Below are 24769 nucleotides of genomic sequence, written 5' to 3'. Positions count from 1 at the left end.
ACACAAAGGATCCTGCACGCCAAGCTGGATACAAATAGAAATCCCTGGAAACAATTCTTTCTGCGCTTAAGAGCAGCTTCCTATTGCAACGCTGGAGGATTTGTCACCATTACTGGATACGCTGCAGAAGCACAGCAAAGCAGTGACTGTGTGGAGTCGAAAACTATTACACCAACTACACTACACAGTCACCCACATTACCCCAATCACTGGCGTGTTTACACAACAGAGACGCTGAGTCTTTGTTACGGGCGCCAGCCACTGTGGCCTCGTTGTGTGGACACAGAGAGACCTTGCTGTGACTCGCGTCTTCCCTGCTGTGGATTTCTGGAAACCGCGCTTAAAGAAAGCACAAGACTTCTTTCGTAAAATGTGCCTTCCTGAACTTGTTGGGAAATACTTCTCGAAACAACGTGCTGCTCTAAATAGCCTGTAATGTTTCATGTTGTGGTTAAAGATTGATGACAGCTGTGTGGTGCGATGTAAATAGTTTGCATTTCATTTTTATGTGATTGCTGTGTACATGTGAATAGATCTATAATAAAGAAAAACAAACAAATATACTATTCTTTTTTGTTTTATTAAAACAACTTCACACAAAGTACAACTATTTACAATGTACAGTACATCCAAAAGAACAGCTTTAAGAATACTCAACAGGAGCAAGTGTCATTTGGCCCTGGTTTGACAACAACACTGGGGCACATATTAACAAAAACACAGCAAACCTTAACGATCTTATCAAGAAGTGTTGTGTCTTCAGCCTCACATGATAAGAGTAATCAGACTGTGTGTAACATTTTGAACTTGTTGCGCAAACTACCTATTACTCGCTCAACATGAATTCTCAGGTGGGCAATTGCTCTCGTTTGTTCAACGTCCCTTGCATCAAGTTGACAGTAGCCTTTTGTGAAAGCTGGAATCTTGACCTCCGCACACATCATTCCTACAGCATCTCTGATGTCAAAGCCTCTGTCAGCCAATACTACGTCCCCTGGTAACAGCTTTTGAAGAATGCCACATCTCTCTATGATGTGTTTATCTGATGCACGACTAGGGCTGGGCCATATTATACCATTCACGGTAATACCGGTATAATGTTAGGCAACGATAGGAAAATGAAATATCGCGATAGAATGGGAGTAAAACGCGCATGCGCAGTGCCTTTGTTTTCATACGCACATGGCCGATTGTTGAGTGAAACAGATGAACCAGAATTGGTTTGTAAAAATGGTGCAACTTCCGTGATGTGGAACTGGTTTGGTGTTTGTCTGTCAGATACACGACAAAGCACATTTTTTTGCAGAACATGCAAGCGGTCGTCGTTATTGTCGTATTTGTCGGACTAAGATGCTCTTAAATCTGGGAGTAATCTGGGTCCTAAACTCCGTATGCTTCAGGTCAAACAACACTGCAGCATCACTGAGAGTTAAAAACTGTCTAAATTCTTTCATCTTTAGTAAAACGATCAGCATTGCTGCTTTACCAGGTGTAACTATAAAGTTTAACTTCCATGAAAACAAAAAGTTATTACATTTAATGGAGTTAGAAGTTAGCAGGAAGCTAGCGGAAGTTAGCTCGCTAGTTTCGCTAGTTACCTAAGCATGATATAGCATGTTCTGACTGAGAGATTTCTGAAAAAAATCAAACGTACAGCTCTGCTATCACTTCCAACATAAATGAAGACAGGAAACTAAACAGCAGTGACGTTTGTAGGGTTACTGAAGTTGGGCTAGCTGGTATATAATGATGTGCTACGTGATCGCTAGCGACACAGCTATGTTAGCATAACATAAACAGTGAAGCTGGAGGACGAACACTAACACTTTTCCACTTATAAAAGTTAACGTGAAGGTTCTTCATGGTTAGAGACAAATGCAATCGCATGGCAGGATGCTGTAAACGGACCAAACTTCAGTCAGGAGAACAACTGAGATAATCTATCCACAATACCAGGTTAGTCATTAATATACTGCAACAACATGGGAATAGAGCAGCTGCCAGAGAATTCAACATTAATGAATCAATGGTACAGAAGTGGAGGAAGCAAGAAGAATGAGTTTAATAAAGTTTGATTTATCTGACTGCTTTGTTTCGCTTAATGTGCCTTATAATCCCGTGCACCTTATGGTCCGAAAAATGCGTACTGCACACTGCAGTTTAATGTTGCAAAGCACCTCTTTTTAACTTCAGTGGATATTATACATGGTTATGCTCAGGATATGTCAGCCCATTTCTACTGGAAATGCCTTTTGGTTAAACTTTCAGCAAGGAATTTGCATTTGCACTGTTACATTTTTATAAAGCTTTAATGTACATAAAAACCAGCTTCTTGTTTAAGTGAAAATAAATGGAAGGTTGTCTTTTTGCGCTAGTAATGTTGTGGAGTTGTATTTTGTCTCGCATCAATTATATCGTCGGTTATATCGTTATCGCAAATTTTCAAATATATATCGTGATAAATATTTTTGGCCATATCGCCCTGCTCTATGCACGACCCCCCATCCCCTGGAAATGAAAGAAATAGCTCCATGGGGTGTAATCCCGATGAGGTATTTTATGGTCTGTGTACCCTTGTAATGAGAGTATGTTTGTGCGCGTGCCTTTAAATTAGATGGTCTTTCTGTTCGAATCTCAAAACAGTCAACAATGATTGCTACTCGTTTTCCAAAAGTTTCAGTAAACTGTGGAGGCATTGTCGCCTGCAGACAGTGCCTCTCAGGCCAGTGCACCAGTGCTCCTAAGTGGGCATACAAAACATCAATGGTATCGGTGAAGACAGAAGACAGTGTTTTGTGCGACACATGGAATAGATGACAAAGATGCTGGACTGGAAGATCAAGTCTCAGACGCATTAGTGTGAGTAAGAGCATTTGGAAACCTGTCAGTTTCTTCGGTATTGGCAGGAAATCTTTGACAGTGTTGAAGAGGGACATTAAGACAGCATAACAATATAGTCCAGTGTAATATCTTACTTTTTCGGTATCGTCCTTTAAGAAAGTTTCATTCAGCTCTGTCTTTTGCAACTGTGCTCGAAGCAGTCTGTTCTCCTCCAACAGCCGGTTTATTTCTGCTCTGCCCTGTTGACTGCACACACAGTCCTTCGTCTGCCCTTCAGCTTCCGTGACGCTGTCACTCCCATCACCACTGTCCACATTTGCAGCTGGTACGTCAACCTCCACTTGTCCAACACAACTGCTGTCCACTGCCTCCATGACATGGTTGTTGTTCTTCTGTCAGACCTTCATCGATCATCAAGCCTGTAAGATAAAAAATAGTGCATAGACTTAAGGTTAATGTACACCAATATTCCAATGACAGGTGTGTGATTCATCTTTAAGTTATGTGCGGATTAGTGTACCATAAGAGCAATTTAGTATGTTTTCAGAGGGGGGTGTTTACCTGCAATGGGTGCTCTTTTTCGCTTCCGTTGCATACGCCTTGCGTGCCGGTCCGAGTCTGACACAGGTTTGTCGTCGTGCCCCATGTGCAGTGTTGGTGCCCAGTCTGGATTTGTTACATCCATTTCATATGCTGGTTTGCCTGCAATAATGCCAAATCAAAAGCTACTCAGTCGACATGACGTGGTTCTGCAGCATCACACATTAGCATGTTTTATCTCATTATCTATGACCGCAGCGCATTGAAAAAAAAACCCACTAAAAGCCTTTTGGTTTGGTCCTTTTACAGCATCCTGCCATGCGATTACATTTGTTCCTGACCACCGAGAACACTCACGTTAACTTTTATCGAGTGGAAAAAAAGTTAGCGTGTTTATATTGTGCTAACATAGCTGTGTTACTAGCGGTCACGTAGCACATCATTATATACCAGCTAGCCCAACTTCAGTAACCCTACAAATCAATCAATCAAGCTTTATTTATAAAGCACTTTTCATACAGAAAAAATGTAGCACAAAGTGCTTTACATAGTTAAAAGCAGCCCACCCCACCCTCCAACTCACTCCCCACACTCTCAATACACATATATCCCCCCACCCCCACCCACACACACACATACACACACGCGCACACTTAAAGAGTAAAAATTGGGCTGGGCTCGCATGAGCCAAGTGAGGAAACATTATAACAGAGAGCCGTCTGCACCGGGAGCCGGTCACAGACCGCAGCCTCCGGGCTGGGCACACAGCCGGAGGGAGGCCAAGGAGCCCCCCAACCAGGCTGAGAGGACCCCAGAGACCAGCAGCCACGGTCAATAACAGCCCCGGTGCAGAGAGCGCCCTCCGAGGAAACACTGGAGATATGACGCAATACGATATATACAGGGTAAAATGATAAAATAAATAAGAACAGGATACAATATAAATATAAATATAAATAGAGTAAGAAGATTAAAAAATGAATAAGAATAAAATCAAAAAATATTAGGTAAATCCTAAATTAATAATAGAATAACAGGATAGAATAAATAAGCATAAAAAATAAATAAACGCTAAGTAAAAGCTAAATTAAAAAGGTGGGTCTTGAGCCTGTTCTTAAAAACATGTACGTTCTCTGCGGCCCTGAGCTCCTCCGGCAGGCTGTTCCACAGACGAGGACCATACCACTGAAAAGCTGCCTCTCCGTGAGTATGTGTCCTGACTTTAGGGACAATCAAAAGGCCAGTACCAGAGGACCTCAGGGTCCGCGAGGGTTCGTATGGTAAAAGCAGATCTGAGAGATAAGAAGGCCCAAGACCATTAAGACATTTAAAAACCAATAAAAGAACTTTAAAATCGATCCTGAAACACACGGGGAGCCAATGCAGCGATTCTAAAACCGGTGTAATGTGGGCCCGCCCTCTGGTCTTCGTCAGCACACGAGCTGCCGAGTTTTGCAAGAGTTGTAAAGTTGAAATATTCTTCTTAGGAAGACCAGAGAGCAGGGCATTACAGTAATCAATGCGACTGGCAATAAAAGCATGCATCAGCATCTCCGTGTTGGCCCGAGAGAGAATAGGGCGGACTCTGGCTATATTTTTTAGATGATAAAATCCAATTTTGGTTACATGTTTAACATGTGGGATAAAACCAAGCTCAGAGTCAAAAATAACACCCAGGTTTTTCACTTGTAGCGAAGGACATAGTGAAAATGCCTCTAATTTAGACAAGAGTTTCTCTCTCTGAGCTTCAGGACCGACAATTAAAACTTCAGTTTTGTCCTGGTTAAGCTGTAAAAAGTTTTCTGCCATCCAAGATCTTATATCCAAGATACAGTTAAAAAGGGCATCCATTGGTCTGGTGTCATCAGGAGACACGGAGATGTACAGCTGCGTGTCATCAGCGTAACTGTGGAAGTTCACTCCATGCCTCCTGATGACACTGCCGAGAGGCAACATATACAAATTAAAAAGTACAGGGCCTAGAACCGACCCTTGAGGCACACCACATGTCATTTTATGGATCTTAGAGGAGCATGTATCCATACTCACCATAAAAGATCTGTCAGAGAGATAGGAAGTGAACCAGTTGTGTACAGCACCAGAGAGGCCCACCATGTGTTTTAGTCTGTTTAAAAGAATAGCGTGGTCTACTGTATCAAAGGCTGCGCTTAGATCCAGCAGCACCAGGACTGAGAGCTTTTGGGCGTCCCAGTTACATCTAAGATCATTTAAAACCTTTAGGAGAGCCGTCTCTGTGCTGTGGTTCACCCTAAATCCAGACTGGAATATCTCCAGGATCTGTCTATCATTGAGAAAATCAGTAATCTGAGTAAAAACAAGTTTTTCTAAGACTTTACTTAAAAATGGTAAGTTGGATACAGGTCTGTAGTTATTAAAATCATTACAATCCAAATTGCTCTTCTTCAGAAGGGGCCTCACCACCGCCGTTTTAAAGGCAGCAGGGAAGACACCCAACTGAAGAGAGCAATTCATCATGTATAAAAGCTCAGCCTCAAAAAATCCATAAAGTGTTTTAAAGAGTGAAGAGGGGATTGGATCTAAAAGACATGTGGTGGGTCTCACTGTGGAGAAAACCTTCTGAAAGTTCTCAGCATTAACCAGGACAAAGCTGTCCAGTGTCTCCTCAGGTACAATCGAGCCCTCAGATGTGTTTACAATCATATCGCGATTAGATAAAATATCAGATCTGATGGCGCTGATCTTTCCCCTGAAGTGGTCTGCAAACTGCTCACAGAGCGAGTCTGTGGGGGTTCTTTGGGAGCTGTTAAAATCAGGGTTAAATAAATGATCTATGGTGGAAAAGAGGACCTTGGGATTATTTTTGTTAATACTGATTATTTTGGCGAAGTATGAATTTCTTGACTTCCTTAATGTATTATTGTACATTTTAAATTGCTCGGAAAATATTTGATGGTTGATATTATTTTTATTTTTCCTCCATCTCCTTTCTGCTGCCCTGCAATTTCTTTTGAGTTTTTTGACTTCTTCGTTTCTCCAGGGTGATGCATGTTTTACGTTAATCTTTTTGGTGGTGAGTGGAGCAACGGAGTCAAGGCTTTTCTTCAGTTTGCTGTTAAAATAACTAAAAATCAAATCGCAGGGTGCAGGTAAAATCACAGGGGGGCATTTGACTAAAACCCTGGTAAAATTTGCAGCCACTGTCACTGCTGTTTAGTTTTCTGTCTTCATTTATGTTGGAAGTGATAAGAAAGCTGTACGTTTTAATTTGTTTCCAAAACCCCGCAGTCAGGACATGCTATATTGTATTTAGATAGAAGCTAGCGAGCTAACTTGCTGCTAACTTCTAACTCATATGTCATAAATTCCATTGTCATGGATGCCTGGATGTTTAACTCAGTTGTTACACCTGGTAGAGCAGAACGCTGATAATTTTATTAAAGATGAAAGACTTAAGACAGTGTTTTAACTCTCAGTAATGCCACAGTGATCATTTGATATATGGACCTGCAGCAGAGTTTAGGCCCAGACACGGCTAGTGACGTCAGACTCAACAATCGGATAGTGATATGAATTACTTTAGAACTCACCGGAGAGAAAATGCCGCGAGCAAACCAACAAAAAGCTGGGGATTGCACGGAACTCGATATCCGCTCGTCTCACCGCTGCAATCCATGCCTGGCGTCTTTGTTTGGTGATATCGGATACATGGGATCCCTCACGTTGCCGCCAGGATGGAAAACGATTAAAAGATTAATCCAGTTTCTTGCCTTCACGATCGTGAGATCTAACATTGCAACCGACTACACACGTACCACCATAGCTGAAGCTGTATCCTTTGTCTGGCCTACTGTGATGGCGGCAGGGGGCGCATTCTAAAATGTCATGTGACAATCTGATTCATGAAGAGTGATGATGTCACAAGGACATGTGATGATGTCACAAGGACATGTGATGATGTCACAAGCACATGCCTTTGAGCCTTTTCTATAAATAGGGGTCAGGAGCAGCAAGTTTTAGTCAGTTTGTTCGCAGCCTTCAAACGTTCGACCAGAGCTATATTTGAAAGTATTTGTAAACCTCTTCAGAGTCACTGTGCACAGGATTAAAAATGTATCCACGAAAATGCCAACAAAGAATAAACAATCTTGCTGCCTCTCCTTCGAGGTCTGGCCAGCCACTCACTTCAAGAGGGAAGCCTGATATGACACGATCCATTGGTGCCTCATCAGTCCAAAGGACATTACAGGAAAACTCCGACCTACATGCAAAAATTAAACAAATTGAAGAAGAGAAGCTTCAACTGGAGGAGAAGTGCAGACAATTGGAAGCACGAAATCAAGAGCTGGAAAAACAACAGCAACGCCAGCCTTACACAAAAATTATTAGTGAGGCCTGGGAAGGAAAGTTTGGTGAAGCACGACAGAAGATTTTGTTCCTGATGAAGGAAAACAAGACAAAGAGTGCTGAATTAAAAGAAACGTCTGCCCAGCTTCAACGCGCGAATGCTACTATTGGGGAGATGCAAAGGGATCTCCAAAACATGGAGCAAAAGAATCAGGCGCTCCAAGGAACGCTTGATGAAGCTATGGAACAAACTGCACAAATCCTCGGACAGAAAAAGGAAGGGGTCACACAAATGCAGGACCAACTCAAAGGCATAAAGAAAAAATACGAAGTGCTGAAAGTCAGGCTGGATGAAACAGAGTGCAAAAAAAAAGAGCTTCTTCAAGAGAAAGAGCAACAGGAAGAAGAAAAAAAACGTATTCTCCAGGACTCAGACAACTTGAAGTGTGAAAACGCTGAAATGCTTGCACAAAAGCAGCAACAAGAGAAAATAAATGAAGACCTGCAGCGTAAGCTTCAAGAAATCACAAGAAGAAATGAGCAGTTAGAAAAGATGCACAAGGAAAAACAACAGCAAAATACAGACAAGTGCAATCTATTAAAAGAAATGGAGCAAAGATGCCAGAAACTTGAGAAGGAAGTTGAAGAAACAACCGATCAGTTGAGAACCCTCATCCTAGAGAAAAAAGTGGTCGTGGAAAAGCTCATGGAAAAGAAGAAAAAACGTTTCCGCTTCTTCTGGAGGAGGGACACTCCTGCTTTTTCTACTTTTTCTATTTTTTCTACTGCTGACGTCACCTCGTCTCCCTCCACCTCTGTTCCATCTTAATTTTCACCTCTCCTCTCCCCTTCTCTCCTAACACTTCTTCCCTCTCTCCTTCATCTTTTTTCACCCCAACCAGTCCCGGCAGTTGACTGCCCCTCGTGAGCCTGGTTCTGCCGGAAGTTTCTGCCCGTTTAAAGGCAGTTTTTCTTCCCCACTGTCGCCTAGTGCTTGCTCAGAGGGGATTGTTGGGGTTTTCTCTTTTCTTTTTTTTTCCCTTCTTATTACCATTTTCCTTTATTTACCGATTTGTTTTGTTTACTTTTCTTTTATGTTGTTTCTTTATTTACTTGTTTAACTTTTTTTCAACTTATGTAATAAACTAATAAACCAATTGAATTTATCCTCTGCGTATTTTACATCTAATCTTTAAAGAATATTTCCAAAACATTTTCAAACATCACGATCTGTCTTTTGTTTGCTTGTTAAAACCCCGTAAATGGTGGAGTAAAAACCCTGTGATATGGTTTAAAACATCAAAATAGACTAAACAACTAGTCTAAAACTAAGAGACACAGGATAAAGTTGGTGTGAAGGTTTCAGTCTGTGAATGAATCTAAGCACCATCACCTTAACTTTAAATTCATCTCTGTTACCCTCTTTGTGACTGAACTCTGACCGTGAGCACCACAGCCACTGCGCACCAGTCACACACACTTTAAATCCATCACAGTAAACCAGTTAGTTTACCTCAGTTTGTTTTGCAGCACATTTCACAACATGCAAAAGCATAATGTGCCATGTACAGACTCAAAATCTGATTTAAAAACATGAGGACTGACCTGTAAGCTTTACATTTACAGTTTATCACATACCACTGAGGTTCTTACCTGTAATTCTAAGCCCTCTTCTTCCTTTTCTGGTTTAAAACATCAAATTAGACTAAACAACTAGTCTAAAACCAAGAGACACTTAAATATTAAGTTAAACCTCTGGGGTTGCCGGACGCGCCGGCGCGTCAAAATCACATGACCAATTTAAGACGACACAGCTACAAGATGCAGCGATTCAGAGGCTGTATCCCAATTCAGGGTCTGCAGCCTTAAAGGCCGCATTTTAAGGCCGATTACGTCACCATGCCAGTCTCCTATTGCCAGAGGCTGAAGTGTGTGTGCAGTCACCAGGTGATAATCTGATATCGTCTACTTCCCCACTGATGTTAAGTAATATGAAAAAAAAAATGAATCCCACCTTAGGCCGAATGTGTGACTCTCTTCGTAGTGGAAGAGAGAATGAATCTTCCCATCCGAATTCACGGCAATCAGTCTGTCAATCAAATCCTGTGGAGTAAAATGAGAGGCTTTGAACAAGAATGCACCGGATAGGGTGCAAAACGAAAACTGTGTGGAAATTTACAATGGGTAAGGTGGAGAACGTATATCAGTCTCAGTGTGAGAGGGTTTATTTGAATGCGTTTGAAGTAAAACAAATGGGTGGGTGGTGTTTGGAGGCCAAATAAAAAGTGCAAACATGCCCTCAGATGGATGACAAAAAAAACCTGCAGTGTGTGGAAAAGAAGAAGAAGAAAAACACTTACAGGTATGGAGGTTGGCATCTCCCTCAGGGTGTATTCGCTTTTGTTGGCCAAAGACTGTCGGCCCAGCAGTTGCCACACCGACTGGGAAGAGGAGAGGAGGTTGACCAAGTACAGGAAGGACTGAAGAGGAAAGTAAATACAGCAGCTGTTAGAGAGAAAAAATGTATTTGCTTTTAAAGACCATTGTGAATGCATTTGTGCACGTCATGGATTGATCAAATCCTAACACATAATAATAATATAACACTATTCAACTACAAACACTACCGATAATATGACAAATAATATCTGTAGTATTCAAAGCAAAACAAAATGTAAAAAGAATTTATGATTGCAAAGGTAAAACATGGTTTACCACACTCTCAAAACTGAATAAGACATATATTCTGAGCAGAGTGGTTGAGCAGAAACCTATTGCAGCCTGAAGAATATTAAACTACAGGAAAGCTCCCTGCATTTTTCACTGGGTCTGGTAGAACAGGGAAAACATATCATCAAAAGCATCAAAGGAAAAAAAGAGAGACACTTGCACAAACGAGCTACAACTTAGATTATATTAAACAGCTTCAAAGAAACGTAAAGAAAAAAACAAGATACGATGGATTTTTTTTTCTAAAATAGAAATATCTATACTTTCATGTGTCTTCTGATGTTTCTGTGCATGTGTGAACTTATCTTCATATGTACTACCAAACCTCCTACTGTACTTAGCACAGATTAAAGCAAAGACTCGAGTTAATTCACCAAAGTGCTGGTGTGTGTATATTTAGTTTTCCTTTGACCTCAGCATATATGTATAACCCACTGATAAGGCAGACTTTAAAGTCGCCTGTGGCAGGACACAGTTTACACATCACTGGCTGTCCGTATTCACTTGGCTAGTCTCTCTGAGAGAGATGACTTGGCTGCTGTCAGAGGCCAAGCATCAGACACACACAGACAGGCTCACGCTGGAGCTTGTTGAAGCTTTCCTGAGAGAAATTCTGCCAAAAACATAACTAAAAATGCAGTCTTATGAAAGTAAGGCTTATTTGCCCAGACACCCATAAACCAATCAGCAAAAAGCCTTTCTTGTTAACAAAATCACTATTGCCAGTTTCTTAAATATGAATATTCACAAGTGAATTTTCTACATGGCTGCTGGTATCACAGCAACACATGGACCACTATTCTGAGTCCTGGGTTAATAATAATTGGAATCAATTTAATTTTAATCAATTTAAACACCTTTGTAACCAGTGAGCTAAAAACATGATGGAAAAGCAAAACTTCTAAGAGATCTGTGTCTGTACTATTATGTAGATATCTAAAAATTGGGGCATTGTGGGCTCCAGGAAGTTTCTCCTTCTCCCTCTCTCTCACACACACACGCACGCACATACATACAATACCTTAATGCAACTCCTATCTGTGGGGTCAATGGGAGTTGGTTTGGGACGGACCACTCTGATGTCGTCACTGCTGCACTCAAGAACAGACCATAGCTCTAGTACCAGGGCCCGAATAAAGCCTGAGACAGAACACGGAGAAATTTGTTGTACCAAACATTTATTTGAAATAGCAGCAACTAAAATTATTAACAGTGCTTTAATAAATAAACGACTGACTTTGTTATTGTGTCCAATCTTTTAAAGAAATCTGTCTTTGCATTGCTGGCACCGTTTTGATTGGAGGATTTGAATCTCAGGAAGGAAGGAATTTATAATGCCACTCCCTTTGATCCCATTTAATCTCTTCCCTGTTGCACTTTGGCCTGTCAGTAACTACATTTGAATTTTGCAGCTCAAGCTTGCACATAAAGGCTGGATAAAAACGTTAATGCAATCAAAATGTACGCAGCCCTCGCTGGAAAACTGGGGATACAGTACAGTACATAAATGATGAAGCAAAGACAAAACATTAGTGTCATGGAAGAAGAAATAGTCAGTGCATCACGGGAAGCTCCCAGCAATAAAACCTGCATTTGTATTGACACATAAACCTTAATTTGTGAGCAATTTTCAGTGTATTTCAGTTAAATTAATGAGACAAATATAACAAAAGGGATTTTATACTTAGAAGAAGAATATGAAATTGAAATATTAAACTAAGAAAACTATAAATACTGCAGTTCTAGAGTTACAGATATACAATTAAGCTTTGCATATCAGTGCTGTATAACCCAGGGAATGTACTTTTTTTTTTTTATAATTGAATAGTAATGGAAATCATGAACTGTTTTTCAGAGGTCATAGATCAAATGAGCAGTAGAGTTTTTCTCACAGAATGGTTCTTTCACATAGAAAGCAGTGTGTGCTGCAGGTTTAGCAAATGGCCCATCATTTGTATCTCCAGTGTCTGTTGAAGTGTACAGTATCTGTGTGTGTGCATGACCGTCGGTGCTCTCTGCTCACTCGGGTTCAGAGGTACAGGGAGGAGGCTCAGCAGGAGTAGAGGCAGCTGCTTCATCACAAACATGCCAGGTGCAGGCGGTAAAGGCCCTTTCTGTTTCCTCTCAACCCTCCTGCCAAAGCCATAGAACTCTGCCGAGGTGAACCAGACAACACAATATAGACATTTTTCCCTGTTCCTACATGGAAACACAAGATCAAACGGGCATTTTTTTTTGGCATAAATATGTATATCATATCGGACTCAGTTTGTTCCTGTTATTGTTTTTGCACTGTACTTGTCATCCATTCCAGTGAAACGATGCAGAAGGTTGTAGGTTGTGCAATAGTGCCATCTAGAGGTGAAGTAACATCACACTGCCCGTGCTCTTGTCTCGTCACGGTGTTTGCGTGTTTCTCCCTCTCTGCACACTCATGGGAATGTGCTGTCAGGCAGGACTCAGCGTTATATTCACAATATGTGGAAAATATATTGATATTGAATGTTCAAATATGAGGATATGTATAATGTATAGGTTGACTTTGCTCTACCTACACTTCTGGCAGAGCAGCAGTTGCAATGCGAACACATAATTAAACGGTGTATTTATAGGAACAGATTTCTTGCCTATGGCAGACAAAGTGATTTTAAACGTGTAAAAGGTTTCATTCACAGATGATTTATTACTATCACACCCTGGAGACTTTATAAAGAGCACTGCTGCAAAAGCAGCCTAAACAAACTTGTACAGTAGGTCACGCTGGTTTAGTTTTTCATCAAAATGCTTTTTTTCTTTTACTATTATTTTTGAAAACGTTACAGCACTGGTGGACATTTCCTACCAAATAAGAACTAGACACTACTGTTATGTAGTGGTTAATTGGAAAACTGTTTTATCACGAATTTCTTATTTAGAAATAATTAAAATTTTATTTGATGTTTTTTTTTTTTTTGGATGGATACTGTTATTGCAGTGATGCTGTAATTAAACTGTCTTCACCCCAGTAGAATAATTGCATGACTCCATCACTGAAGTGGAGGGTTTGCTTTGGAGGGGAAACGCACAGTGTCTCTTTAGTAGCATGGTGGTTGGATCCCACATTTGTTTCTTATGTAACATTGTAAATAGCTGCTAAGACAGCATATCTATTGGACAAGCACATATTATACATACTTTGCACGTGCAGTATTTAATAGAAAGCAGTGTGTGCTGCAGGTTTAGCAAATGGCCCATCATTTGTAAGCTCTGTCTGGACTATATCACTTTTTGAGGTCATCCTTCTTTCTGTCAGTCTGCCTTTTTATCGATGGCACAAACATATGTCACATCATGGAACACATGAGTGCTCCACAGCCAGCGCTGCTCAACACAGCAGGGAACTGTTCTTGCGTGGGTAAAGTCATAGGAGAGAATAGGTTTCAGAACGCAGCGGTGCTGTTATAAGCGAAGGGCTGATAAGTAATCAGACTTCTTTTCCCATAACCAGTTGAGTCGCCCCTTCTAGCCAATAGAAAGAATGCAGGATTAAAATATTTGTTCACTAGCTTCATTTTTTGACCTCTTTTGACAAGAGTACGGTATTTCCTGGAGCCTTTTGCATATGGATAAACCTAGTATCAGTATACAACTGATATGTGAATCCATTTATCAAAAAAGAACGCCTCTTCTTACTCTTTCTTACCCAAACAAAAACGGTTTGACAAATACATTTCTCCCTAAGCTGCCTTAAGTCTCCTTTATACCGACAACACAAAAACAACAACAACAACTTATAATATAAGCCTTAAGCATCACAGCTGACAAGTGTTTGTTGTGTCCAAATAACTGCAATAGTACCTGAACTGTGCAGAGCCACAACTCCCGGAGCAGTTGCTGCCACCTGTGTCACCATCACCCCGTAGCCAAACTTCTCGCAGCTGCTCACCTACAGAAAACACACAGAAATCTCATACCCCTAGAAATATTTCAGCCTTTCACTATCACAGTTTTTGGTTATCAGGTAAAAAATGAATGAGAGTTTGGAAAAAGGATGGAAAAGGTTTAGGTCAAATGTAGTACTAATGTATCATAAAGGGAGATGTGTAAGTAAATCTGGGATTCTGGAAAGGCACAACATAATGTAGTTAAACATGCTGTGGAGAATTTAAATTGTAAATTGATATTGGAGTGTGCAGGCCCTTCATTAATTACAACACAATGCCACAACTAAAAATAGACAAAATATAATTACATTCCATAATTAAAGTGTAATGCCAAACTAGAGAAGCAATTACAATGGTGCGTAAACAATGGCAGTAAATTAAGCCCACGGGGGATCAGCTAAGGTTTGCAGCAAGCCTGAGTGTTTGTGTGTTTACAATTTGAATCTTAGACTCAGACCCTGTGACAAGGTCTGTGAAAACCACGTTTTTATGCCTGAAATACTACAGTACTACACTCCCACCAGATGAGCTCATGCAGCCTGTCACGAACCGGGACATACAACCATGACAAAACAGGAGATGCACACACAATTTATTGTGTTATTAATTTAGATCAACTGTGCTAATATAGTATACCAAAATGAAAACAATAACTCAAATTTCAGATATTTGAGGTTGTGCTGAAAATAATGGTGCCAAATAAGGCAAGAAAAACATATTTTAAAGGTGAAATATAGAGGTAAAATCAAAAATAGTCAAGAACGGCCAATTATACCCTGGACCACAGAGGGTTAAATTTGAAAACGGTTTAAAAAAAAACATCCCCATTCTAAAATGTCATGTGACAATCTGATTCATGAAGAGTGATGATGTCACAAGGACATGTGATGATGTCACAAGGACATGTGATGATGTCACAAGCACATGCCTTTGAGCCTTTGAAGTTTTTCTATAAATAGGGGTCAGGAGCAGCAAGTTTTAGTCAGTTTGTTCGCAGCCTTCAAACGTTCGACCAGAGCTATATTTGAAAGTATTTGTAAACCTCTGTAACATCACGCTCCAAAGCCCTGTGACGTTTCTGTGTTCTGTGACGTTGTCCCAAAGAAAGACCTTTAAATGCGATAAATAGCCTAAACGTTTTCGTTTATGACTAGTTTACCGTGTTATGACTGTGAACAGGGGGGAAGTCGCGCAAGAGAAATGTCGACCAAAACAATTGCAAGTAAGCCAAAGTCAGTTCCTAAAAGTCAACCCGCAGGTGTTTCCACCACCATCAGACCCTCCACTTCTGTAAGACCTCCATTAAGAATAACTGATGCAAAGAAAACCGCTCGGGTGGGAAAAACTCAGAATGGAAGACCGGCAGCTGTGAAACAGCCCCCGAAGAGGGATATGAAAAAGAATGTGGACAGTAAACTGGTCAGCTTAATTACAAATGAAATTGTATACAGTGGAGCGACTGTGTCATTTGATGACATCGCAGGGCAGGATCTGGCAAAGCAAGCACTTCAAGAAATTGTCATCCTTCCTGCCTTAAGACCTGATCTCTTTACTGGTCTGAGAGCTCCTGCACGTGGCTTGCTTTTATTTGGCCCACCAGGAAATGGGAAGACCATGCTCGCCAAAGCAGTTGCTGCAGAGTCTAATGCAACATTCTTCAACATCAGTGCTGCTAGTTTGACCTCCAAATATGTGGGAGAAGGCGAGAAGCTCGTACGAGCACTCTTTGCAGTTGCAAGAGAGAGACAGCCCTCAGTAATCTTCATCGATGAAGTGGACGGCTTGCTCTGTCAAAGGAGGGAGGGGGAGCACGACGCCTCTCGCCGTTTAAAAACTGAGTTCCTCATTGAGTTTGACGGGTTGCAGTCAGGAAAGGATGACAGAGTACTTGTAATGGGAGCAACGAACAGGCCCCAGGAGCTCGATGAAGCAATATTAAGGCGCTTTGCAAAAAGAGTATATGTGACCTTACCCGATGAGAAGACAAGATTTACGCTGCTGAAAAATCTTTTGGGAACGCACGGGAGTCCACTGAGCCAAGACGAACTGTCCTGTCTTGCAAAAGTGACTGAAGGATATTCAGGGAGCGATTTGACAGCATTAGCCAAAGATGCTGCACTTGGCCCAATAAGAGAGTTGGCACCAGAACAAGTCCGTGTTATAGCTGCTGCTGAGGTGCGCAACATTAAGATGAAAGACTTTGAGGATTCTCTGAAGCAAATCAAACCAACTGTTAGTCCAGCAACTCTTAACATGTACACCAAATAGAACAAAGATTTTGGTGGTCCTTCTTCAATAAATCCAAATCCAGTCAGGCTGGATGAAACAGAGTGCAAAAATAAAGAGCTTCTTCAAGAGAAAGAGCAACAGGAAAAAGAAAAAAAACGTATTCTCCAGGACTTGGAGAGAAGAAATCTACAACTGAACAAATTAATACAATGAAGGACAGAACACCTGAACTGGAAGGAGAAGTATTGGAAAAACGACGTTCAAAGATGCAGCGTAGGATCAATGAAATGGCGAAAAAACACTCAGAGGTCATTAATGAGATGTTGTTGAACTCAGACAACTTGAAGTGTGAAAACGCTGAAATGCTTGCACAAAAGCAGCAACAAGAGAAAATAAATGAAGACCTGCAGCGTAAGCTTCAAGAAATCACAAGAAGAAATGAGCAGTTAGAAAAGATGCACAAGGAAAAACAACAGCAAAATACAGACAAGTGCAATCTATTAAAAGAAATGGAGCAAAGATGCCAGAAACTTGAGAAGGAAGTTGAAGAAACAACCGATCAGTTGAGAACCCTCATCCTAGAGAAAAAAGTGGTCGTGGAAAAGCTCATGGAAAAGAAGAAAAAACGTTTCCGCTTCTTCTGGAGGAGGGACACTCCTGCTTTTTCTACTTTTTCTATTTTTTCTACTGCTGACGTCACCTCGTCTCCCTCCACCTCTGTTCCATCTTAATTTTCACCTCTCCTCTCCCCTTCTCTCCTAACACTTCTTCCCTCTCTCCTTCATCTTTTTTCACCCCAACCAGTCCCGGCAGTTGACTGCCCCTCGTGAGCCTGGTTCTGCCGGAAGTTTCTGCCCGTTTAAAGGCAGTTTTTCTTCCCCACTGTCGCCTAGTGCTTGCTCAGAGGGGATTGTTGGGGTTTTCTCTTTTCTTTTTTTTTCCCTTCTTATTACCATTTTCCTTTATTTACCGATTTGTTTTGTTTACTTTTCTTTTATGTTGTTTCTTTATTTACTTGTTTAACTTTTTTTCAACTTATGTAATAAACTAATAAACCAATTGAATTTATCCTCTGCGTATTTTACATCTAATCTTTAAAGAATATTTCCAAAACATTTTCAAACATCACGATCTGTCTTTTGTTTGCTTGTTAAAACCCCGTAAATGGTGGAGTAAAAACCCTGTGATATGGTTTAAAACATCAAAATAGACTAAACAACTAGTCTAAAACTAAGAGACACAGGATAAAGTTGGTGTGAAGGTTTCAGTCTGTGAATGAATCTAAGCACCATCACCTTAACTTTAAATTCATCTCTGTTACCCTCTTTGTGACTGAACTCTGACCGTGAGCACCACAGCCACTGCGCACCAGTCACACACACTTTAAATCCATCACAGTAAACCAGTTAGTTTACCTCAGTTTGTTTTGCAGCACATTTCACAACATGCAAAAGCATAATGTGCCATGTACAGACTCAAAATCTGATTTAAAAACATGAGGACTGACCTGTAAGCTTTACATTTACAGTTTATCACATACCACTGAGGTTCTTACCTGTAATTCTAAGCCCTCTTCTTCCTTTTCTGGTTTAAAACATCAAATTAGACTAAACAACTAGTCTAAAACCAAGAGACACTTAAATATTAAGTTAAACCTCTGGGGTTGCCGGACGCGCCGGCGCGTCAAAATCACATGACCAATTTAAGACGACACAGCTACAAGATGCAGCGATTCAGAGGCTGTATCCCAATTCAGGGTCTGCAGCCTTAAAGGCCGCATTTTAAGGCCGATTACGTCACCATGCCAGTCTCCTATTGCCAGAGGCTGAAGTGTGTGTGCAGTCACCAGGTGATAATCTGATATCGTCTACTTCCCCACTGATGTTAAGTAATATGAAAAAAATAATGAATCCCACCTTAGGCCGAATGTGTGACTCTCTTCGTAGTGGAAGAGAGAATGAATCTTCCCATCCGAATTCACGGCAATCAGTCTGTCAATCAAATCCTGTGGAGTAAAATGAGAGGCTTTGAACAAGAATGCACCGGATAGGGTGCAAAACGAAAACTGTGTGGAAATTTACAATGGGTAAGGTGGAGAACGTATATCAGTCTCAGTGTGAGAGGGTTTATTTGAATGCGTTTGAAGTAAAACAAATGGGTGGGTGGTGTTTGGAGGCCAAATAAAAAGTGCAAACATGCCCTCAGATGGATGACAAAAAAAAACTGCAGTGTGTGGAAAAGAAGAAGAAGAAAAACACTTACAGGTATGGAGGTTGGCATCTCCCTCAGGGTGTATTCGCTTTTGTTGGCCAAAGACTGTCGGCCCAGCAGTTGCCACACCGACTGGGAAGAGGAGAGGAGGTTGACCAAGTACAGGAAGGACTGAAGAGGAAAGTAAATACAGCAGCTGTTAGAGAGAAAAAATGTATTTGCTTTTAAAGACCATTGTGAATGCATTTGTGCACGTCATGGATTGATCAAATCCTAACACATAATAATAATATAACACTATTCAACTACAAACACTACCGATAATATGACAAATAATATCTGTAGTATTCAAAGCAAAACAAAATGTAAAAAGAATTTATGATTGCAAAGATAAAACATGGTTTACCACACTCTCAAAACTGAATAAGACATATATTCTGAGCAGAGTGGTTGAGCAGAAACCTATTGCAGCCTGAAGAATATTAAACTACAGGAAAGCTCCCTGCATTTTTCACTGGGTCTGGTAGAACAGGGAAAACATATCATCAAAAGCATCAAAGGAAAAAAAGAGAGACACTTGCACAAACGAGCTACAACTTAGATTATATTAAACAGCTTCAAAGAAACGTAAAGAAAAAAACAAGATACGATGGATTTTTTTTTCTAAAATAGAAATATCTATACTTTCATGTGTCTTCTGATGTTTCTGTGCATGTGTGAACTTATCTTCATATGTACTACCAAACCTCCTACTGTACTTAGCACAGATTAAAGCAAAGACTCGAGTTAATTCACCAAAGTGCTGGTGTGTGTATATTTAGTTTTCCTTTGACCTCAGCATATATGTATAACCCACTGATAAGGCAGACTTTAAAGTCGCCTGTGGCAGGACACAGTTTACACATCACTGGCTGTCCGTATTCACTTGGCTAGTCTCTCTGAGAGAGATGACTTGGCTGCTGTCAGAGGCCAAGCATCAGACACACACAGACAGGCTCACGCTGGAGCTTGTTGAAGCTTTCCTGAGAGAAATTCTGCCAAAAACATAACTAAAAATGCAGTCTTATGAAAGTAAGGCTTATTTGCCCAGACACCCATAAACCAATCAGCAAAAAGCCTTTCTTGTTAACAAAATCACTATTGCCAGTTTCTTAAATATGAATATTCACAAGTGAATTTTCTACATGGCTGCTGGTATCACAGCAACACATGGACCACTATTCTGAGTCCTGGGTTAATAATAATTGGAATCAATTTAATTTTAATCAATTTAAACACCTTTGTAACCAGTGAGCTAAAAACATGATGGAAAAGCAAAACTTCTAAGAGATCTGTGTCTGTACTATTATGTAGATATCTAAAAATTGGGGCATTGTGGGCTCCAGGAAGTTTCTCCTTCTCCCTCTCTCTCACACACACACGCACGCACATACATACAATACCTTAATGCAACTCCTATCTGTGGGGTCAATGGGAGTTGGTTTGGGACGGACCACTCTGATGTCGTCACTGCTGCACTCAAGAACAGACCATAGCTCTAGTACCAGGGCCCGAATAAAGCCTGAGACAGAACACGGAGAAATTTGTTGTACCAAACATTTATTTGAAATAGCAGCAACTAAAATTATTAACAGTGCTTTAATAAATAAACGACTGACTTTGTTATTGTGTGCAATCTTTTAAAGAAATCTGTCTTTGCATTGCTGGCACCGTTTTGATTGGAGGATTTGAATCTCAGGAAGGAAGGAATTTATAATGCCACTCCCTTTGATCCCATTTAATCTCTTCCCTGTTGCACTTTGGCCTGTCAGTAACTACATTTGAATTTTGCAGCTCAAGCTTGCACATAAAGGCTGGATAAAAACGTTAATGCAATCAAAATGTACGCAGCCCTCGCTGGAAAACTGGGGATACAGTACAGTACATAAATGATGAAGCAAAGACAAAACATTAGTGTCATGGAAGAAGAAATAGTCAGTGCATCACGGGAAGCTCCCAGCAATAAAACCTGCATTTGTATTGACACATAAACCTTAATTTGTGAGCAATTTTCAGTGTATTTCAGTTAAATTAACGAGACAAATATAACAAAAGGGATTTTATACTTAGAAGAAGAATATGAAATTGAAATATTAAACTAAGAAAACTATAAATACTGCAGTTCTAGAGTTACAGATATACAATTAAGCTTTGCATATCAGTGCTGTATAACCCAGGGAATGTACTTTTTTTATATAATTGAATAGTAATGGAAATCATGAACTGTTTTTCAGAGGTCATAGATCAAATGAGCAGTAGAGTTTTTCTCACAGAATGGTTCTTTCACATAGAAAGCAGTGTGTGCTGCAGGTTTAGCAAATGGCCCATCATTTGTAAGCTCTGTCTGGACTATATCACTTTTTGAGGTCATCCTTCTTTCTGTCAGTCTGCCTTTTTATCGATGGCACAAACATATGTCACATCATGGAACACATGAGTGCTCCACAGCCAGCGCTGCTCAACACAGCAGGGAACTGTTCTTGCGTGGGTAAAGTCATAGGAGAGAATAGGTTTCAGAACGCAGCGGTGCTGTTATAAGCGAAGGGCTGATAAGTAATCAGACTTCTTTTCCCATAACCAGTTGAGTCGCCCCTTCTAGCCAATAGAAAGAATGCAGGATTAAAATATTTGTTCACTAGCTTCATTTTTTGACCTCTTTTGACAAGAGTACGGTATTTCCTGGAGCCTTTTGCATATGGATAAACCTAGTATCAGTATACAACTGATATGTGAATCCATTTATCAAAAAAGAACGCCTCTTCTTACTCTTTCTTACCCAAACAAAAACGGTTTGACAAATACATTTCTCCCTAAGCTGCCTTAAGTCTCCTTTATACCGACAACACAAAAACAACAACAACAACTTATAATATAAGCCTTAAGCATCACAGCTGACAAGTGTTTGTTGTGTCCAAATAACTGCAATAGTACCTGAACTGTGCAGAGCCACAACTCCCGGAGCAGTTGCTGCCACCTGTGTCACCATCACCCCGTAGCCAAACTTCTCGCAGCTGCTCACCTACAGAAAACACACAGAAATCTCATACCCCTAGAAATATTTCAGCCTTTCACTATCACAGTTTTTGGTTATCAGGTAAAAAATGAATGAGAGTTTGGAAAAAGGATGGAAAAGGTTTAGGTCAAATGTAGTACTAATGTATCATAAAGGGAGATGTGTAAGTAAATCTGGGATTCTGGAAAGGCACAACATAATGTAGTTAAACATGCTGTGGAGAATTTAAATTGTAAATTGATATTGGAGTGTGCAGGCCCTTCATTAATTACAACACAATGCCACAACTAAAAATAGACAAAATATAATTACATTCCATAATTAAAGTGTAATGCCAAACTAGAGAAGCAATTACAATGGTGCGTAAACAATGGCAGTAAATTAAGCCCACGGGGGATCAGCTAAGGTTTGCAGCAAGCCTGAGTGTTTGTGTGTTTACAATTTGAATCTTAGACTCAGACCCTGTGACAAGGTCTGTGAAAACCACGTTTTTATGCCTGAAATACTACAGTACTACACTCCCACCAGATGAGCTCATGCAGCCTGTCACGAACCGGGACATACAACCATGACAAAACAGGAGATGCACACACAATTTATTGTGTTATTAATTTAGATCAACTGTGCTAATATAGTATACCAAAATGAAAACAATAACTCAAATTTCAGATATTTGAGGTTGTGCTGAAAATAATGGTGCCAAATAAGGCAAGAAAAACATATTTTAAAGGTGAAATATAGAGGTAAAATCAAAAATAGTCAAGAACGGCCAATTATACCCTGGACCACAGAGGGTTAAATTTGAAAACGGTTTAAAAAAAAACATCCCCATTCTAAAATGTCATGTGACAATCTGATTCATGAAGAGTGATGATGTCACAAGGACATGTGATGATGTCACAAGGACATGTGATGATGTCACAAGCACATGCCTTTGAGCCTTTGAAGTTTTTCTATAAATAGGGGTCAGGAGCAGCAAGTTTTAGTCAGTTTGTTCGCAGCCTTCAAACGTTCGACCAGAGCTATATTTGAAAGTATTTGTAAACCTCTGTAACATCACGCTCCAAAGCCCTGTGACGTTTCTGTGTTCTGTGACGTTGTCCCAAAGAAAGACCTTTAAATGCGATAAATAGCCTAAACGTTTTCGTTTATGACTAGTTTACCGTGTTATGACTGTGAACAGGGGGGAAGTCGCGCAAGAGAAATGTCGACCAAAACAATTGCAAGTAAGCCAAAGTCAGTTCCTAAAAGTCAACCCGCAGGTGTTTCCACCACCATCAGACCCTCCACTTCTGTAAGACCTCCATTAAGAATAACTGATGCAAAGAAAACCGCTCGGGTGGGAAAAACTCAGAATGGAAGACCGGCAGCTGTGAAACAGCCCCCGAAGAGGGATATGAAAAAGAATGTGGACAGTAAACTGGTCAGCTTAATTACAAATGAAATTGTATACAGTGGAGCGACTGTGTCATTTGATGACATCGCAGGGCAGGATCTGGCAAAGCAAGCACTTCAAGAAATTGTCATCCTTCCTGCCTTAAGACCTGATCTCTTTACTGGTCTGAGAGCTCCTGCACGTGGCTTGCTTTTATTTGGCCCACCAGGAAATGGGAAGACCATGCTCGCCAAAGCAGTTGCTGCAGAGTCTAATGCAACATTCTTCAACATCAGTGCTGCTAGTTTGACCTCCAAATATGTGGGAGAAGGCGAGAAGCTCGTACGAGCACTCTTTGCAGTTGCAAGAGAGAGACAGCCCTCAGTAATCTTCATCGATGAAGTGGACGGCTTGCTCTGTCAAAGGAGGGAGGGGGAGCACGACGCCTCTCGCCGTTTAAAAACTGAGTTCCTCATTGAGTTTGACGGGTTGCAGTCAGGAAAGGATGACAGAGTACTTGTAATGGGAGCAACGAACAGGCCCCAGGAGCTCGATGAAGCAATATTAAGGCGCTTTGCAAAAAGAGTATATGTGACCTTACCCGATGAGAAGACAAGATTTACGCTGCTGAAAAATCTTTTGGGAACGCACGGGAGTCCACTGAGCCAAGACGAACTGTCCTGTCTTGCAAAAGTGACTGAAGGATATTCAGGGAGCGATTTGACAGCATTAGCCAAAGATGCTGCACTTGGCCCAATAAGAGAGTTGGCACCAGAACAAGTCCGTGTTATAGCTGCTGCTGAGGTGCGCAACATTAAGATGAAAGACTTTGAGGATTCTCTGAAGCAAATCAAACCAACTGTTAGTCCAGCAACTCTTAACATGTACACCAAATAGAACAAAGATTTTGGTGGTCCTTCTTCAATAAATCCAAATCCAGTCAGGCTGGATGAAACAGAGTGCAAAAATAAAGAGCTTCTTCAAGAGAAAGAGCAACAGGAAAAAGAAAAAAAACGTATTCTCCAGGACTTGGAGAGAAGAAATCTACAACTGAACAAATTAATACAATGAAGGACAGAACACCTGAACTGGAAGGAGAAGTATTGGAAAAACGACGTTCAAAGATGCAGCGTAGGATCAATGAAATGGCGAAAAAACACTCAGAGGTCATTAATGAGATGTTGTTGAACTCAGACAACTTGAAGTGTGAAAACGCTGAAATGCTTGCACAAAAGCAGCAACAAGAGAAAATAAATGAAGACCTGCAGCGTAAGCTTCAAGAAATCACAAGAAGAAATGAGCAGTTAGAAAAGATGCACAAGGAAAAACAACAGCAAAATACAGACAAGTGCAATCTATTAAAAGAAATGGAGCAAAGATGCCAGAAACTTGAGAAGGAAGTTGAAGAAACAACCGATCAGTTGAGAACCCTCATCCTAGAGAAAAAAGTGGTCGTGGAAAAGCTCATGGAAAAGAAGAAAAAACGTTTCCGCTTCTTCTGGAGGAGGGACACTCCTGCTTTTTCTACTTTTTCTATTTTTT

The 24769-nt window shown here is 40.6% G+C and overlaps 1 protein-coding gene and 2 pseudogenes across 1 annotated transcript; 2 read left to right on the top strand and 1 right to left on the bottom strand.

The window, feature by feature from the left end:
- Nucleotides 1-561: 561 nt before the first annotated feature.
- LOC146693614 (uncharacterized) lies at nucleotides 562-3914 on the bottom strand. Its single transcript, XM_085478626.1, has 2 exons — nucleotides 3403-3914; nucleotides 562-3260 (listed from the first exon to the last, which is right to left on the bottom strand). Exon 2 carries the CDS (start codon nucleotides 3213-3215, stop codon nucleotides 2430-2432), a length of 786 nt encoding a protein of 261 aa, XP_085334752.1. The 5' UTR covers nucleotides 3216-3260; nucleotides 3403-3914; the 3' UTR covers nucleotides 562-2429.
- An 11384-nt stretch (nucleotides 3915-15298) lies between these two features.
- Nucleotides 15299-17273, top strand: LOC146693613 (spastin pseudogene; annotated as a pseudogene).
- A 5521-nt stretch (nucleotides 17274-22794) lies between these two features.
- LOC146693612 (spastin pseudogene) lies at nucleotides 22795-24769 on the top strand (annotated as a pseudogene).

The sequence above is a fragment of the Copadichromis virginalis genome, linkage group LG14 (assembly GCF_057382275.1).
Source record: "Copadichromis virginalis isolate Kocher_CV1m ecotype Utaka linkage group LG14, C_Virginalis_male_GT1.1, whole genome shotgun sequence".
Taxonomy (NCBI): domain Eukaryota; kingdom Metazoa; phylum Chordata; class Actinopteri; order Cichliformes; family Cichlidae; genus Copadichromis; species Copadichromis virginalis.
The sequence above is the reverse complement of the archived record's forward strand: the minus strand, read 5'-3'. Positions and strand labels throughout refer to the sequence as shown.

What these genes read in the sequence shown, in the direction of transcription:
- LOC146693614 (XM_085478626.1), bottom strand. Translation starts at nt 3,215, where the DNA reads ATGGAGGCAGTGGACAGCAGTTGTGTTGGACAAGTGGAGGTTGACGTA.